Source organism: Ailuropoda melanoleuca, chromosome 4, assembly GCF_002007445.2.
Source record: "Ailuropoda melanoleuca isolate Jingjing chromosome 4, ASM200744v2, whole genome shotgun sequence".
Taxonomy (NCBI): domain Eukaryota; kingdom Metazoa; phylum Chordata; class Mammalia; order Carnivora; family Ursidae; genus Ailuropoda; species Ailuropoda melanoleuca.
In genome coordinates, this window is record NC_048221.1 from 118,761,779 (window position 1) to 118,781,703 (window position 19,925).

The following is a 19,925-nucleotide window of genomic DNA, read 5'->3' on the forward strand; positions in this document are numbered from 1 at the left end:
AAGTTCTCATGTTGATCCTGAAAGAAAACAAACCAAAGGCAACAGCCGCAAATGAGCAGAGCCTCAAGCACAGAAAACCCAAGCACAATTCATCGGAGTCAGTGTGAACAAAGCCGACATCAACTATATTAAATGCTGTACGTACCATAAGGCTTTCAATCAAGTCAATAAAGTCTGTGCAAAAATAAGTAAATAAATAATGTGTAATATATTTTTATGTTAACAACTGTGCTGAGAACAAAGGAATACACAGAGAACAAAAACTAAATGAAAACTGAACCTCAGGAATTAAGCATGTACTGACTCCATATCCTGCCCTAAAGCTAACTACCACAGCTTAGGGACCTGAGAATTTCATTTTTATGGCTGCAAAGAACACCAAAGACAAAAGATGAGGAGGCCTGGACCACCCAGAGTAGCCAATCTAGCACGAGACTCCATTTGAAGCTGAAACCCAAAGAACTGTATCTTCACTGAAGGTTAAAAGGAGGTTAAGTCTACCGTGCAAAAGAGGTCAGCAAGAAAAATGGCACTAGAGGAAGGTGGAAAATATATCCTAAGAATTCATAATCATAAGCCAGCCTTCACAGATTTGTGACATCATGTCAAAACAGGAAAGTGTTAGCCAACTCAAACTCATTTCCTCTAAAAAAACCAAAAAAACAAACACAACTCCTTTCCTCCCTGATCTCCATACTTCTCAAGCTGATTTCCTACTGCTGCCCCTCCAATGTTCCATCCTTCTCCTGCCTCTCTCCCCTTCTCAATGATTTCCCCCATTCCATCCTATGACTCTTTTTTTATGTTTTTTTATTATATTATGTTAGTCACCATACAGTACATCCCTGGTTTTTGGTGTAAAGTTCGATGATTCATTAGTTGTGTATAACACCCAGTGCACCATGCAAAAAGTGCCCTCCTTACTACCCATCACCAGCCTATCCCATTCCCCCACCCCCTCCCATCCTATGACTTTTAATCAACATCTATTGAATTATTATAGATGCTTAGAATTGTGCTAGATCCTACAACAAGATTTAAGCCCTGATCTTCCCTAATGAGAGGATGGGGGAGAAGAAGAGCTTGGAAGAGAAGACACATAATCATTATTCAATACACTGTTAACGTGATATGAGATTGTGTGACCATACGTACCAAAGAGGGGAAATCCGTAAGGCTGGGACAGTTGAACAAAACTTTTCAGAAGGACAGGCCTTGAAAGATGGGTAGAAATTTGGCTCCAATTCACTTCTAGACCATAAGGCTCACAAAAGAAGGGTCCTCACGGCTCTTGTTCACTGCTGTATGTGCACCACCTATCACTGCTGGTGCTCAACAAATACCCCAGGACTGCACATGTACTCAAAAACCCTTTGATGGCTACTATCAAGATAAAGTCCAATGTCCCGGTGACCTAGCTCCTACCTACTTGTTCGACATCATCACCTGACATCCCACCCAACCTCACTCTACTCTGGCTATTTGGAACTACCGGAATTCCCAAATGCACAAAGATGTTTCAAGTCTCTGTCTCTCTTGGTACATGTTATATGCCGTTTCTAACTTCACCCAATAAATTCTTACTCATTCTTCAAGAGTCCGTTCAAGCATGAGGCGTTCTGTGAAGCTTTCTCTGATCTCTCAGGTTTAGACTAACCACATCCTTTGCTTCACTCCTTCCTCTTTATGCCCTTTGTTTCTACTTGTATTTTTGCCCCTGCCTACTGCACTCACTGATATCCCCAGCACCTAGCACAGTGACTGAAACAGAGCAAGCATTCCAAAAACAATTTTTATTAAATATGAAATTGGGTAGAAAATATAAAGTCAAAGGTAAAACTGGAAATCATTAAAGGCTTTCCTAATCAAAAAAAGGTGACATGATGAAATTGGTATTTAGAAAAAGTACCTCATGCAGTACTGATGAGGGAGAAGGAACAAAGGCCAAGAAAGAGCCTGTAATTCAGGTGCAACCCTTCAGATGTCGAGTGATAGTGATGGCAGCCTTAAGTAACTGGGGCGCTGGTCATATAGAAGGAGAGACCTACCCAGTCACTGTCCGCTGCTCAACAGCAGTCCTGTCCAATAAAACTTTCTCTGATGATGTACGTATCCTCTAGCTGCACTGTCCAAATTGTAGCCGTTGGCTACACATGGCTTTGGAGCACTTCAAATGCGGCTAGTGAAACTAAGGAACTGAATTTTTTTTATCTCATTTATGTTACTTTATTTAAATTCAAATAGTCACAGATAGCTAGTGGCTACTATATCAGGCAGCCCAGCTCTCCAGCTAGCAGTTGTCAGTGATAAAATCACAGCTTTTTTTAATTAATAAAAGGAAGCACTTGCAGCAATTATGGATCCTAACAATGGAATGCATTCTCTCTCAAAGTAATTTTGGAAAGTGCCCAAGGAAAGAGGAAATAACTCTTTTGGATACAATCTTCCAATGGATTCCAGCATTAGGATGAGTGGAAAGCTGGCCTAAGAAGAATCACATTATTCTATACCTGGAAAGGATTCAACGATCATTGTACACGGAAAGAATCCCTGGTTTGGAAGTCAGATGAGTTGCCTAAGGTCACACAGGGAGCCAGTGACAGAGTAGAAACTAAAAGCCAGATCTTAAAACACCATGTTCTGTTAACTGTCTTGATTGTGACTAGTTCAGAGGTGTATACATTTATAAAACATCATCAACTGCACACTTTAAAATATGAGTAAATACTGCAGGTTAACTACACTTCAAAAAAGCTGTTTAAAAACACACACACACACTATATGCACCTCCCCACCACACTCCGTCAACTCTTCAGCTCTATCCCATACAGTTATTGTGAGGAATAAACTAGTTAATGTATTGAAAGATGCAGAACAGTGCTTGGTATGGGGCTATCACTATAGAAACATTAACTGTATTATCGTTATCAGATATCAGAATTCTGCCCTACTGATGAGTTGCAGAAATGTAATGGAAAGAAGAGTGGGCAGGATTTGGAGTTACAAACTCTAGATCACAGGTCTGGCTCTTGGGTAATCTGAGTCTCAATTCTTTGTAAAATGAGTTAGTTAGCGGAACAAAATAATCTCTAAAGGGCCTTCCCAAACTAAAGATTTTGGACATGGCCTAGGATAAGAGTTGTAGGAATGGAAAAGGAGGCACATGGGACCCTTAGGGAAGAACTGATAAGATTTAAGAACTGGCCAGATGCACAGTATGATGGAAAACAATGAGTCAACTATGAACACACAGTTTTGAGCTTTGGATGACTCAAGGTTTAAATAAAGAGAGGAGCATGTCAACCCAGCAGACGCATATTTATTATTTTAATAAATCAGTAGGTTCTCCATGGAAATGAATATTCATGACCTTCTGGATGCAAACGTCACCCAGCGCATTTAAAATGTATGCTAAAACCAAAATCCCTTCTTATAAGATTATTTTAATGCTACATTAAAGTGAAATCCCTACAGATAATTATAATTAATCATATCCAGAATATTTAATAACATTCATTCTAAAGTATCAATTTAAAAAAAAAAAATCAGTGCACTCATCAGTCACCAAGAGACTAATCTCTTGATCAGCTCTTTTTACATGGAAACAATCTAACCTAGAGTCACAGAGTTGCCTATAGATGTTACAGCAGAACTCTCCGACAAAGCATTTCGACCTGTCTTCCCTCAGACAGGCTTCTTCATAAGCTCATCTTCAAACAGCGACACTGCAATATTACATTTCATAAACTATATGAAATGCATTTGCAGTATCGGCTCCCAGAGTAAATGGCTGTGTGTGCCCCTAAGCAGTCTTTTAGAGAATCGTGGTTTCATTGGCGTGACATCCAAAAGAGTGCCTCAATCACACTGAGGAGCGTAGTCTGCGAGACTCTAACTTACTCCTTTCATAGATGTGATCAGTCCAGCAAAGTTATGCTGACATTCTGATGGGCTCTATTCCATTACATTGTACTGACGTCACATTCCTGGACAAAAATATAAAGATCACAGTTGTTCATGAAATCCTCACTTTTGTTTCATGGACTAAAAAAAAATCCTGCCAACTTTTTCATGATCCTTCAAGGGCAACATTTCAAATATCATATCCTTCTCTGGACACTGAGCAATATTTCAGCTATAACTGACTGCTTGGTCAACATTTGGGCCAAATCCCAGAATAAAACATTTTTTAAAATAAAACTGTTTATGAAATGTTGCAGTTTAAGACTATCTGCAGACCTACCTAAACATAGCCAAAATGGACCAATTTATGACTAGATAAAATGAAAAATGTCGTTGATTAGCCTAGAACAGCAACATAAAAAATGCTTAGTTGTAAGCAAAGCAAATGATATGCTGAAATATATTGCCGAAAAGAATCAAGACCACTTGGGGAATGAGTCACTTAAGAGTCATATTTTCCAGATCTTAGTTAACTCTTTCTGTTTAGAAACTTAATTTTACCCCATAGAATATAATTCTCTCTAAAGCACACCATATTGTTCTTCCCTTTTAAAATGGCACTTAAAGAAGGTTATTTTTTTCTTTTCTTAATAATCAATAATTATAAACATTAGTCACTGAAATGTGGTAAAAATGCCATACATACTCTTGCTATGTGAAAGGAGTATGGGCTTTGGAAACACACACACCGGACGTCAAACCCCTTCTCTGTAACTCAGAAGTTCGTTGAAGTTCGTTACCAAGTCCAAGTTCATCTGTAAGTGTTTCTTCACTACAAGAGAATCTGTTTTTGTTTTGCTTTGTGTTGCAACTTTTGCTAAGAATAATCATTCCAAAAGCCCAGGGAAACCAAGTGTCAAGGTACCCAAGATTTTCCCTCTTCAAAATGCTTCCCTAGGAAATGTGAAGGGCATCTGTAACAAAGGCAGTGGGGGGCACTAACAGAGGTGTGTGGTTTATACTTTAGATTTTAGGTACTTTTGTATATGTATATTACATATAATAAAAAATAATATAAAATGTAAAAATGCCTCTCTACCTATTATCATCCGTAGTAAAATGTATGTTCTGCCAAATGTTAAAAAACAAAGGCTTTCTTCATGTGCTCAAAGGACAGCAGATAAGTAATTTTCTACTCTGCATGTAATTTGGCACAATTTATTCCAACTGTAATCTGTTTCCTTTGAGGGTACATCTATGTAGTAACAAGCTAGACCAGAATACACTAGAGAGGATGTTAGTTTATGCAGTAATAAATATTACTAAGCTAGGTAATTTGGTTGAAATTAATTTCTCAAGCTTTTTTTGTTCTAAGAGAGAAATACTAAACATATGCTAATCTTAGATAAAATGAACATTTGTACATGATTCAAAAACGGAAAGTAAGGAAAGTTAAGGATTTTTTTTAAATAAAGAAAGTTTACATTTGTTTCCAAAGAGGCTTCTTAGATTAAAGAACAAAGAATATACTAAAATACTTTTAAGCAATTTGTGATAAAATCATGGTAACCTGTAGAGAACAAATCATTTTCTAAATAGGTAATATAAATGATAGTGAATTCCTCTTTTAAAATTCAAAGGCAAAAAGAAATTCTATAATCTGACACCCTAATAATTTGTGATATTCCACACCCAGAAATAAAGGGGAAAAAAAGAAACAACCTCAACCAGAAAGTTACTATTATTTGTCAAAAAGTAAACAAATAAACTAAAAAGGACTGCCTTAGCCGAGAAATTAGCCTGGAGCTGCATGCCCTCATCCAAGCAAATCTGCCCCATACCTTCCTCGATACAGTCTCCAGCAAGAGCAGAGAGCTGCGGGGAGCGCTCCTCCAGTAACTGCTGGTGAACACTCACACATCTCAAAGTCCACCACGGCAAGCTCTAGGGAAAGAAAGTACCATGTAAGCTGAAAATAAAAGACCCTCTAAAAAACAATTTTTACATTAATTAAAATTAGTGTTTAGAATTTTTTTTAATATTTTATTTATTTATTTGGCAAAGAGAGAGAGAGGGAGAGAAAGAGAGACAGCCAGTGAGAGAGAGAACACAAGCAGGGGGAGTGGGAGAGGAAGAAGCAGGCTCATAGCGGAGGAGCCCGATGTGGGGCTCGATCCCAGGACTCCGGGATCACGCCCTGAGCCGAAGGAAGATGCTTAAGGACTGAGCCACCCAGGCTCCCCTAGAATTTTTTAACATCTGTGAAATTAAACTTATTCTTCAACAAACTTATCCATCCACTGCTGTGTCCTTGGTAACAATACCCAAATCCGTTTCTCCCTCTTCCACAAGAATAACATGCCTCCTCCTTCCCCTCAGAACCTGTATTTTTAGCCACATGGGCTTCCTGATTCCTTTTAGAACTTAATACCTCCTTCTTTAAAATGTCTGCTGCTGTCATTATTCTCGTCCGCTGTGGCACCCCCTCAGCGCCATGATCCACACAGCAGCTCCTCCGAGAGAGCTCCACCAAGAACCGCCAGGAGGCAGCGTGTGCAGTGGGGGGAGGGGGAGGGCGGGATAATATGTCCCTCCTCTGAAATTCTAGCATATTATTTGTACTACCTCCTTTGCAAACACATTCCCCTGCATTCATGGAGGTCAATCCCTGGCTTTCAGTGTTGTCCACCACCCACCCAGTAAGATAAGAAGTCCTGTCCTCCACATCTCTATATGCTCCTCAAAGCAATATATTACACAAGCTACACTGTAAGAAATACCTTGGATTTAAATATTTCCCAAAACTAAGACAATCCCTTCCACATCCTTGTCAAACCATCCCACGAACCCTTCTCCCACGAGGGTGGCACACATTCGTCTCTCGCTTCTCTGAACTTCAACACTGTCCATAGAAGTTAGCACCACATTGGACGGCTCTTGTGTTTCAAGAGTTTAACTCCACCTGACCCAAACATTTCTGAGGACAGAGACTGCATGTCATACATCGTCTTGACTAATGCACAGTCTGAGAACACAGTAGGTTTTTCTCTATTGCCTGGTGCTGTTCTTATTTGATCACTATTTAAAAAAAAAAAAAAAACAAAGGGGGTGGGGGTGCCTGGGTGGCTCAGTCAGTTAACCATCAGGTTATGATCCCAGGGTCCTGGGATCGAGCCCCACATCGGACTTTTTTTTTTTTTAAGATTTTTATTTATTTATTTGACACAGATAGAGACAGCCAGCTAGAGAAGGAACACAAGCAGGGGGAGTGGGAGAGGAAGAAGCAGGCCTCCAACAGAGGAACCCGATGTGAGGCTCGATCCCAGAATGCTGGGACCACGCCCTAAACCAAAGGCAGACGGTAAACGACTGAGCCACCCAGGCGCCACCCACATCGGACTTCTTGCTCAGTGGGGAACTACTGCTCCGTCTCCTTCTGCCTACCACTCCCCCTGCTTGTGCTCTCTCTGTCAGATAAATAAATAAAATCTTTTAAAAAATAAAATAAAAAACTTGATCCTGGGACACCTGGATGGCTCAGTTGGTTAAGTGCCTGACTCTTGATTTCAGCTTAGGTCACGGATCTGCCCCTCCCCACCCTGCTCATGAGCGCGCTCTCTCTCATTCTCTCTCTCTCTCTCTTAAAGAAAAACACCTGGGGCACCTGGGTGGCTCAGTCGGGTAAGCGTCCAACTCTTGGTTTCAGCTCAGGTCATGATCTCAGGGTTGTGAGATGGAGCCCACATTAGGTTCCACGCTCAGTGCAGAGTCTGCTTGAGAATCTCTCTCTCCCTTTCCCTCTGCCCTTCCTCCCGCTCACCTGCAATCTCTATCTCTAAATAAAAATAAATAAAATGTTTTTTCTAAAAAACTTGATCCTTATTTAAAAAACAAAACAAAACAGCAATGAGCCAGTACAGAAGCACATACAGTAAAGAGCGAGTCTCTCCTCTGCTACCTCAGTGCCATTCTCCTCTCCCAGAAAAATCCATAACTGCTGCCAGCAACAAGCCACTCAGGTTTGGCAGCATACCCTTGCCTTTTCTAGGCACGGGAATTTAGACAGAGCCAGTCAAAGAGATTGCCCTTTTAGGAAAACATACATCGGGTGTCTGGGAGGCTCAGCCAGTCAAGCATCTCACTCTTGGTTTTGGCTCAGGTCATCATCTCAGGGTCGTGGGAGCAAGCCCCACGTCAGGCTCCCCACTCAGCAGAGAGACTGCTTCATCTCTCTCTCTGCCCCTCCCCCAACTCATGCACGCTCTCAAATAAATACATAAATATTTTAAAAAAAGAAGAAGAAAACACGTAACATCAGATGCTGAATCTTTAAACATCAGATCTATACATTACCTCTTAAGCCAAAATCTTTATCTAGGGTGAGGAGTGTGGAAAAAAATAGAGAAAGCATAGCCTATTTTTCTTTCGGAAAATAAAAGTGCCCTTTTCTATTTGCCAAGAACTGCTTAATAGAAAATCTGGGCATTAAAAAAAAAGAAACTTGAAGCCTTGCTCTCGTTTCTAGATCCTGTCTCCTGATTTTAGCACTTACTACAGAATGTTCTGATTAGAAAGTCATGTTAGTTAATAACCTCCTAGAAGGCAGGAAGCATAAGTGTACTAAAAACGCACCCAAAAAAAATTTGCCAGCTAATTCCATTTTTGGGTTTTTTTTCCCACTTATTATCCTTTTTTTTTTTTTTTAATTTATTTCTCCTCATTTTAAAGATGAAGGAAGGGAGACTCAGAGGCCAGAGTCAGAGACTGGTTCAGATTGTGATTAAGCAGTGGAATCAGAACATAGATGAAGATTTTTTTTTTAACTCTAAATCCTATACATTTACAGTTTTGTAATGCTGATGAGTTTGGGCTCTTAAAATCCACTTTGTTATATAAATTGGAGATAAATAAATAACTGTATCCCACTCTCATTTTTCAGAGGAAAAAAATGGGGCCTAAAGATGTAAGGTGACATGAATAAGGCTCAAAAAATGATTCCTAACATAAGGTCTCTAGTAAATTAACCCACTCGATCCTAAACCTGAACATAACCATAACCTTAACCCTATCCTTGGCCATTTCTCTAACCCTGAGCTAAAATTTCATCTTTACACATCAACCTTAAAAATAGTTCCCTAAAGAACAATGAAGTTTTCTGCATTGAATCAATTTTGGGGACAGCTGGTAGAATATCTTCTCAGAGAAAATAATCATATTCCTAATAGAAAACTGACTTAGGACTTCAGATTGCTTAAGTCTTTCAACACAAAATGAAAGATATTATAATAATATTTCGTAGTTTGAAATGAAATATTCAGATAGCATTAAGAAATGAGTTGTACTTTTGTTTACCCACATTTTAGACAAGTAGTACATAACACAATCTTAGCATAAAAAAAAATCAGTATGTAAATAAGCTACTATTACAGGATTTTTTCCTCCTTCTGTGCCCACGGTTCTTGGTCACATCACTTTGAAAAATGGAGAGGCAGAACAGGCAGAGTGGTAGGCAGTAAAGCAAGGTTTATCGAGCGATAGTGGAGAGATAGTGCAAAGCTCCCAAAAGGGGAGAGAACCCGAGAGGGCTGCCCTTATTTCATTTTTTTTTAAAGATTTTATTTTTAGGGGCGCCTGGGTGGCACAGCGGTTAAGCGTCTGCCTTCGGCTCAGGGCGTGATCCCCNTCAGTATGTAAATAAGTTACTATTACAGGATTTTTTCCTCCTTCTGTGCCCACGGTTCTTGGTCACATCACTTTGAAAAATGGAGAGGCAGAACAGGCAGAGTGGTAGGCAGTAAAGCAAGGTTTATCGAGCGATAGTGGAGAGATAGTGCAAAGCTCCCAAAAGGGGAGAGAACCCGAGAGGGCTGCCCTTATTTCATTTTTTTTTAAAGATTTTATTTTTAGGGGCGCCTGGGTGGCACAGCGGTTAAGCGTCTGCCTTCGGCTCAGGGCGTGATCCCGGTGTTATGGGATCGAGCCCCACATCAGGCTCCTCTGCTATGAGCCTGCTTCTTCCTCTCCCACTCCCCCTGCTTGTGTCCCCTCTCTCGCTGGCTGTCTCTATCTCTGTCAAATAAATAAATAAAATCTTTAAAAAAAAAAAAAAAAAGATTTTATTTTTAAGTAATCTCGACACCCAACGTGGGGCTTGAACTCACAACCCCAAGATCAAGAGTCGCACGGTCTACCAACCAAGCCAGCCAGGCGCCTACCGCTTTTAAAATAATTATAAATAAGGAAAGTGATATTCCAGAGAAATTGGCTAGCATAATGTCACACAGCTATTAAGCAGCTGAGCCAGACAAACTTTGGTCTGATTTCAAAGCCAAGACTCTTTTTACTCAACATTTACATACTACTAACATTAATTAGCCTATATACTACAGATTAGAGGATTGGGGGAAAATCACCTTCTTTCACAGTTCCACAGAAATACTGTAGTGAACAATTTGATAACATCGTTTACAAGTAAGCCTATTCAGAGCTAACTTAAAAGGTTAAAATTAACTTGGATAAGTAGAGGACACTTCTTTCATTTTATCTTCACTTATCAAAGAGTCATTTTTATATCATCATTTAGAAAATGACATGTTAAAGATCCAAAGAAAAAAGAACTTTCATGTTTTCACAGAAAGGCAAGATTTCAGCACAAAGTGATCCTTGCATGGTGACATCTAACAAGAAAACAGGGTTATAAGCCCAGGTCAAAAGTTGTTTAGTATCCACCAAGCAATTCAAGCACCTTGTCTCTCCAACCCTACCAAATACGACATTCAAAATGAACAGTTCACATACCTACTTGTTCTCCTAAGTTGACAGTACATATATCTTTTTTTAAAAAAATTCTTAACAGGGGCACATGGGTAGCTCAGCCAGTTAAGTGTCTGACTCTTGATTTCAGCTCAGGTCACGATCTCAGGGTCGAGGGATTGAGCCCCGTGTCGGGCTCTGTGCTCAGAGCATAGTCAGCTTGTCCCTCTCCCTCTGCCCTCCTCCCTGCTTGCATGCACTCTATCTCGAAAATAAATAAATAAAATCTTCAAAAAATAATGCTTAACATATTGCTGATGAAAGTTTTCCACCAACAAAATTTAAAACTGTCTCACTCACTCATTAATGACTCTGGTCTCACTAGAAAGAAAATAATGCCACTTGGAAGCCCTGTGTTTTGGTAATACTTTCTTTAGGGCCAAGTACTAGTCATTCTGTAAGAGAGCATTTCATTCAGATCAACTCTGGAAATTTTTTTTAATTCAAGCTAACATGGCTAAAAAATCAAAGATAAGGCCTTATCTCTACTCTGACATATTGAAACCCCTTCTAGCAAAACTCCTTCTAGTAAAAACAGATTCCAATTCCTCTGGCTTTCATGACAGTCAGTGATAGAGGTAAAACTTGCCTTCTTACCTTTCCTTTGTCTAAACTGAAATACTTAGGAAAATAAGCCCTAACACAGTATAGACCAAGTCTACATTCTGCCAGTTGAAAACTGTGTTTCTCAAAATTTTTCAACCAATACTTAGAAATTGGGAGGTTTCATATAAAATTTAGATTTATTATTTCTGGTAACATGGGTCAAGTTGCCACAATTAGAACAGGAGTCAGCTAGCTAGTCTGCAGGCCAAATGCAACCACCCTCTTTTTGTGCAGCCCAAGAACCAACAGTTTGTATATATTTTTTTAAGATTTTATTTACTTTTTTGAGAGGGAGAGTGAGCGAGTGAGAGAGAATACAAGCAGGGGGAGGACCAGAGGGAGAGGGAGCAGCAGACTCTCTGCTAAGCAGGGAGACCAACACGAGACTCGAAACCAGGACCCTGGGATCATGACCTGAGCCAAAGGCAGATGCTTAACCAACTGAGCCACCCAGGTGCTCCCAGTTTGTACATTTTTAAACCACCGAAAAAAACACAAAAGAATATTTTGTGACATGTGAAAGGTATATGATTCTTCATTTATAAAGAAACAATGTAACCTAACCCCTGGCTGGCTCAGTCCCTTAAGCGTCAGACTCTTGATTTGGGCTCAGGTCATGATCTCAGCATCCTGAGATCAAGCCCTGTACTGAGCTCCACACTCAGCAGGGAGTCTGCTTGAGATTCTCTCTCCCCTCTGCCCCTCCCCCTGCTCACATGCACGTGTGCACGCACATGCTCTCTCTAAATAAATAAATAATCTTTAAGAAATGATGTAACAGACATTCAACTAATGCTCTACTAAATCCAACCGGAATAATGAACCAAGGTAGGATGCGAGCCAGGAAACAGTAATTAAGATCCACGGGGTAAGAGTATTGAACATTTGTATTCACTCACACGTACACCTACATACAGTCTATATAATCCTTTAAAAGGGGCTCAATAAAATATCATTTTGTATTAGATGAATCTCACAAAGGGAGAACGTTTTTGTTTATTTTCATCAGATTTTAAAGTGAAATACCTAAAGAAGACTTAGAAGACACACCAGAACACGGTCAGCATCACACCTGAAGTCGGATGCTACTCAGCACAGAAGTCGTCCCTGGGGGGTGACCAACAGCCTTCTTTTCCCTCCTCACCTGAATAGCTGGCAGTTTATGTCTTACATTCACCAGAATAACTCGTGCTAATAAGAGCAGCACAGGCTTTGTGGTCAGGTTGTAAACTGATTCACCATCTAGAACAAGCAGATTGAGAACTGCATCCAGTCCTTTGACCTGAAAAAAAAAAAAAAAAGTAAGCCAAGATGACCTAATTTAACAAAATATTAATCTTTACAGGTCTTGTAGTAACCTATTTTCCAGTTCTTTCTGCTATGAAACAAACGCATCAATCTATCACACAGCAACTGGCACCGGACAGAATCCTAACATTATAAATGCCCCCGGGGACCCACAAATGCCAGCTGCCCCGACACACAGCCACCTCGATGCTTGCACTTTAGAGAAACAGTGAAAGCAAGAAAATGCCAGCATCGAAGAGGCTTCATTCTTTACAGATTTGCTTACAACACAAGAACACCTCAATAAAAAGCACCCCTACATTAAAGTACGTACATTAAACACCACTTATGCTTCATTAGCTGGCAATGTCATTACAAACCGGTCTGCCCCATAATTCCTAAGCCAAACAGCCAACGAGGTCTGACATATCAAATGCTGAGTGGGCATATAACCATGGGCCTGTGGGAACAGAAGGCTGCAAAAAAAAGGGATGCCTTTGAAAAGTCTCCTTCTTGGCTGAACAGATTTTCTGCAATGGACAATGTCTTTTCTTTTCTTTTTTTTCGCACAGGGAGAGGGAGAAGCAGGCTCCCCACTGAGCAGGAGCCTGATGCAGGGCTCAATCCCAGAACCCCAGGATTGTGACTTGAGCCGAAGGCAGCCACTTAACTGACTGAGCCACCCAGGCGCCCCACCTGTGTTTTCTAAGATGTGTACGGTATAATTTTGACAGCTGCCACAAAACAGCAGGAATGCTTACCCACTAGGAACATGGGCTCTACTGTCACAGACACAGGATAGTGTTCTTTTTCCGCCTCTTATTAGTTTGTGGGTGTAGGTACATTTTTTAACTGACATCTCATTAATTACCAAATGAAATAACAGAACCCACTCCTTCTAGGGTTCTTGTAAGGATTAAATTAAACAATCCAAATAATGCCTGTGCCTGGCTCAATATGTTGTTAAAGTACTCAATACAGCCAAGAAAGTAATAGCTATGGGTTCATCCACTGTCCTACCTTCTTCATCGAGAAGTATAATACAGGAATAAAGACTTGACATGAAAGAGCACCAACAAACCGCAAAGAAAGCTTACCATTATCTACACTAGGGCATAGGAATTGTCTTTAATTTCAATAATTAAGAAACTATTTTAAGGGATGCCTGGTGGCTCAGTTGGTTAAACGATTGCTTTCGGCTCAGGCCATGATCTCAGAGTCCTGGGATCAAGTCCCACATTGGGCTCCTTGCTCAGGGGGGGAGCCTGCTTCTCCCTCTCCCTCCGCCTGCTGCTCCCCCTGCTTGGGCACTCTCTCTCTCTCTGACAAATAAATAAATAAAATCTTTAAAAATAAAAAAAAAGAAAGAAAAAGAAACTATTTTGAAGTTATTACAACTACCTCAATTTTAGAAGGAAATAGATACAAATGTTAAGTGCAGCTGAAAATGACACAGAATTCAGTGTCTGAACAGAGATTCCAGCCTGTTTTCCAACTCCCAACCAATGTTCTTCCTACCACGCCATGCCACCCTCCGCACAGATCTCTTCCTGCCCCTGGGCAAGGCTCAGGACTATGCCAAGCATCAGCAAGGCTGCAAAGACAGGGCCAGGATCACGTCTAGCCTTCTGACTGGGACCACTACCTTACAGTGGTGTGCGAATGACACAGAGACACCAACAGAGGCCCCGTGTAGAGGAGACCCTCACTGTGAGTTCAGTCTGAGACACAATGAGCCCTAGGTGTCTTGTGAGTGCTCCAAGTGGAGGTGCTGAACACACCAGTGGATATACTCACTTAAGAACTTCGAGAAAGAACCTGCCTAATGTGCCCAGACTATACTGGCAGCCTCATCGAGTTCTCTTCTCATACAGAGATGTCAAAATAAAGATTTAGCCACTGTTATTGCCCAAAGTCCAAACCAAACTGGTGAAGTACAAGAAGATATGACACACCTTTAAGAAAAGAATCCGGGGCACTTGGGTGGCTCAGTTGGTTGGGTGGCCAGCTTCTGACTTCAGCTCAGGGCATAATCTCAGGGTCATGAGATCGAGCCCCACATCAGGCTCCGTGTTCAGCAGGGAGTCTGCTTAAGGACTCTCTCTCTCTCCTTCTCCCTCTGCCCCTGTCCTGCTCTCTCTCTCTCTCAAATAAATAAATATTAAAAAAAAAAACCAGAAAAACAACCCATGGTCTGATCACTTTGAAATGAGAGACACATCTAACTGTTCTAGCACAACTCAGATCATTCTCTTCTAAATGAAATCCCTAGAGATTAAGTAACAAACAAGTAATTTAGTCTACAAAAAAATTACACAAAGAGATAGCCCATGGTATACCACCTGGGTATCATTACCTCTGATACTGAAAGCCAGGGCTTGGTTACTAAACTTCCTACTCTTCAGTTCAAAATTCTCTGGCGATGGGTGCCGCATGGATGGCTGAGTACGTTAAGCGTCTGTTTCCTGATTTCAGCTCAGGTCATGATCTCAAGGTCGTGACATGGAGCCCTGCTGTCTGACTCCACACTCAGTGGGGAGTCTGCTTAGGATTCTGTCTCTCCCGCTCACTCTGCCCCTCCCCCGGTCACACGTGTGCACGCGCTCTCTCTCTCAAAGGTATAAATAATATCTTTTAAAAAAATTATCTGGAGATGGTATCAAGGCAAATAATAAATACATGAGTGAATGTATAAATAGCCAAATAAATACGTTTCTCTTCCCAGTGCTACCTTGCATCATCATGAAAAAATGAAATGCTTTTCTGTCTTCTGCTTAAGTGAATCAGCCTTTGCCTACCCCCAAGATATAACACTGATATTCCAACTGAGTTCTAAATGTGCTTCCAGAAGTTTGGGGAAATGGTCCGTTTTTAAAGAGGATTGCTTGTATTTTCAATAAAAACAGAAAAAGCAAAGGTTACTATTCTTCAGAACAATTCCTCAGTCAAGACAGCATATGACATGTAAAAATACAAGTACTTATATAACAGTAAAAAAAATTTTCAACATCTGGAAGCCACAGATAAATTTACTATAAAACCAGATTACTAAGATCGACCTTTCTGTGTGAGAGGTGACCAATGTTGCTCAGACATGGACCTTCAGTGCTATTCCTCATTAAGACCATTTAGCACCAGATGTCAGTGTTAAAAATGACAAGGCCATAAGTTAAAGGCAGGAAAAATGAATTTGGCTTTGGTCACCATACTCTATGACCATAAAGTATATTCACAAACATTTGTGCTTCACAAAGCAAAAAGAGCTAAGAAACATGAATCAGCGCAGGAAAACGACAATTAGAAAATACTGATGTGTTCAAAAACTTCAACTCACCCTACCCTCCAAATTCTCAGATCGCTGATGAAGGGTATAAACTGAATATTCCTTTTAAAAACAAGCTGACAGGGACAGCTGGATGGCTCAGTCAGTTAAGTGTCTGACTTAGGCTCAGGTCATGGTCCCAGGATCCTAGGATCGAGTCCCGCATTGGGCTCCTCGCTCAGTGGGGAGTCTGCTTCTCCCTCTGCCCCTGCTCGTGCTCTCTCTCTGACAAATAAATAAAATCTTAAAAAAAAACTAACAACAAGATGACATTACCAAGAAGAGCTGAACGTGCATATACTCCAGGGCATAGCAACTCCACTCACGGATATATATATACCGCAGCAGAGCTTCCCAACTCTGAAGGGTTTACAAGGGTGTTAAAAGATCATCCTCTTAGCCCTCAGGGTGTCACCTACAGCCCGAAGGCCAGTAAAAACAGCTCCTCCGTTTAGCACACTACATCAGTCATTTCTTCAGTATGCTACACTTTGAAATTCTTGCAAACGATTTCCAGAAGATGTGTTCCTAATAGCATTGTATGTAATATAATGAAGGAGAAAAAAAAAAAAAAAGAAAAGTACCATACGGCTGTCAAGAGTAGAACAGAGACGCATGGTGGTACAGTCATACAACTGGAATACTATACAACAGTAAAAATGAATAATGGTATCCTTTCAAAAGCATACCATTGAGCAAAGCAAGTCACAGAACAATGCATAGTTTGTTTCATTTTATAAAAGTTCAAAAACTGGCAGAACTAAACCAGTATGTTTTCTAGAGTTACACAGGTGCTGAAACTATGAAGAAAAGCAATGGAATGGTTAAAACAAAATTCATGGGACTGGCTCAGGGAAGAGAGGGGCCAGGGACACCATCAGGAAAGCACATGTAGGGGACCTTCTAAGGCAGTATTTCCAACCCTTTCCAAGTCACGGCACACACAGAAGACGTTATTATTAGTAGTGCATAGCAGGGAACTAGCAAATGCTGCCAACCAGAACAGACCAGTTCAAAGGCTCTCCCCACCCCAGACCAGGCCCCACACAGACACCGAGATGGCAGAGGGGCTCCACATCTGGGGAACAGCGGTCAGGAAGCTCTGTTCTACAACACTGCTAGTATTTCTCTCTCACGCTGGGTGGCGGGAACAAAGGAGTTTTATTATTTAAACTGCATACACTTCATATGCTTTTTGAATGTATAAGGTAGTTCTAATTAAACAAACAAACAAAAAAAAACCTAAAATCAAGGTCTCAAAGTTTCCTTACAACCTGCCCTGAATCCCATGAAGTCTGACCTTTCAATGCTTCTCCAGTAGGCTCAAAACATCCTGCTCCCACAAACACCACACTCTTCCCCCATCTGAACTTCTGCTCATGTGACTGCACCCAGACTGCCTTTCCTGCTCCCCTCCACCTGCCCATTTCCTCAGCATCCTTCAGTTCAACTCATGGTCCACTCCCAATGACACTGTCTGACAAAATTCCCGTTCCCCACATCTCTTGGTTAATTTCAACATTCTTACAGTCCAAATCTCTCATGTAACCTCTTTCTGTACTGCCGTGAATTGTTACCTGACTTTACAGGTGCTTCTCCACTAGAATAGTAGAAAGAGGGATGGATCTGGACCCAGAAAATGTGGCTTCCAATTACCCAGCTCTAAGACCTCTGACAAGTTTCCTTCACCACTGGGAGCTTCCATCTTCTCATCTCTAGGATACTCAAATTGATAGAACACGTGAAGTAAGCACTTGCGCCACATATCTGTGCTCAGCAAACACTATGACTTTGACTATTTGGTGAATTTTTAACCTATACTACAAGGCTAAAGAGGCAGAAACTGTTTCATACACAATAACAGAGGGAGTGAGATGTTCCATATAAGCAAATTTCTGGACAACTGAAGCATATCTCTTTAAGTGACACAATCTTTGGGATTTTACTTTAATCACTTTGGATGAAAACCTCTGTAAAGTGCAGATTCAATTCCCTTCTTAGACATAAGATACAGAAGATCTTTTAAGCTTTCAATAATGATTTATGGCCAGGATTATGAATTTCAATTATCTATTGCAACATAATATAGTGACTCACTACACTGACGTGTACAGAGCTAACTACTGTGGCTGTCAGATTATGGCTGCTTTTCTACTTCTCTTTCCACCCCCACCATCAGCTTTTTAAAAATATATTTTATTTATTTATTTATTTTTAAAGACTTATCTATTTGAGAGAGAGAGAGAGTATTTAAGCAGCAGAAGGGGTAGAGGGGGAGAGGGAGAGAATCTCAAGCAGACTCCATGCCCAGCAAAGAGCCCAACACCGGGCTCAATTTCATGACCCTGAGATCATGACCTGAGCTGAAACCAAGAGTCGGACTCTCAACCAACTGAGCCACCCAGGCACCCCTATTTTATTTATTTTTTTAAGTAAGCTTTATGCCCAACGTGGGGCACAAACCTGAAATCAAGAGTTGCACACTCCACCAACTGAGCCAGCCAGGAGCCCCTCTACCATCAGATTATTAACACTTATCTCTAATTCCATTCCTGACAGTGGACCCTCTGGAATCACTTGAAAATCTGACTGATGACCAAGGATTCTTAGTACATTTTGTACAAACTAGAAAGGCATATTTTTTTCCTACCTACTATTAACTCCAGTTTATAAAAACCAGTTTCTAATGAAAAAAAAAAAAAACCACAATAATAACTATATATGACATTTCCAAGAAGCATACTTCACTGAATTGCTGGAACAAAATGGATGGCAAAAAATCCTGAGGTTGTAAATCAACGCGAGGCCCCGTCCAGTTACTCTGAACAAAAAGTTGTAAACTGCTTACACCAATTAGGAATATCAGCTGTTGTCTGCATACAAGAATAAAAAAATAAATATGAACCACTGTACAACCACAACCAATTTCATTTCAGTTACTAAGAAAAATGTAAAATATTAACCAACATTTATAGAGATTATCCAAGTACTACAAAACAAAATTTCTGAAATCTGAACAAGTTATGTCTCAATGTCCAATATTATAACCATAAGCCACATAGGGCTCTTTTAAATTTAATTACAATTAAATGAAATTTAAAATTCTGTCCCTCAGTTACACTATCTATTTCAAGTGCTCAACAACCACATGTGACTAGTGGCTGCCATACCGGGGAGCACAAGTTGTCCAACAATGGCTAAAACCACTGTCTTACACTTATAAAGCACTATTAAATATATTCAGTCTGTTTCTCTATGAAAATTTCAAATAAAATTCTACCTCTCAATTGTGTCCAAATCTGTTGAGTAATCCAGGAATGTTACTATCTGCTTCTCCAGGTAGCTGTCAATCTTTTCTTCAGTCATCGTTGTTGAGTTAAAAATATTTTGGGTCAATGAATTTAAGAATATGGCCTCATAGTTCCCTTCTAGCAGCAACTGTAAGAAAGATCCACTCTCTGCAATATAAAAAATTAGTCCAATAACCCAAAAGACCAATCTTTTTCATACTGTAAAGGATAACACTATTAGGTAAATCTACCATTTCAGTATGCAAAAAAAAAAATGTATATCCTTAGAAAGCTTACTATACATTAATCACAAGCACTGAGCAAATTCCCATTATTCTATGAACATCACTTCTCCTACAATTAGCAGCTCATCCATACAATAAGCAGCAAGGTAGAAGTTAGACACAGGAATAATATTCCTCATTAGTAAATATTATCACCCTTCTGGGAATTCATAAAGATTCCTATTGACAACAGAAAAGTTTCCACAATCAGGGGTCTAAAGCCTTTCTTAAGCTGGCTTCTCCTATGCCCACCATTCTCTCTGAGAACAGCTGGTTCTCTCATTGTTCCCCTAATATCCCATGCACATTCCTACCTCCACACTTCTACACTGTGATTTCTCCTGCAGAGCTCTTCTCCACTTGTCTTACCCTTTAATCAAAATTCAGTTCATGTCTGACTTCTTCCATCAAACTTTTCCA

The 19,925-nt window shown here is 40.3% G+C and overlaps 1 protein-coding gene across 2 annotated transcripts in view; it reads right to left on the minus strand.

Annotated features, from left to right (window-relative positions):
* TTC27 (tetratricopeptide repeat domain 27) overlaps positions 1–19,925 on the minus strand; it is a 180,334-nt gene that overhangs the window by 159,448 nt on the left and 961 nt on the right. The window contains exons 2-5 of one of the 2 annotated variants that reach the window (XM_034659678.1): positions 19,212–19,369; positions 18,675–18,804; positions 12,467–12,604; positions 5,745–5,847 (exon numbers count right to left, since the gene is read on the minus strand). In XM_034659678.1, the coding sequence (XP_034515569.1) occupies positions 5,745–5,847; positions 12,467–12,604; positions 18,675–18,804; positions 19,212–19,297 (457 nt within the window). In that variant the 5' untranslated portion in view covers positions 19,298–19,369. Of the gene's footprint in view, positions 1–5,744; positions 5,848–12,466; positions 12,605–18,674; positions 18,805–19,211; positions 19,390–19,925 lie in introns of both variants that reach the window. The other variant, XM_002923161.4, reaches the window with a different exon arrangement.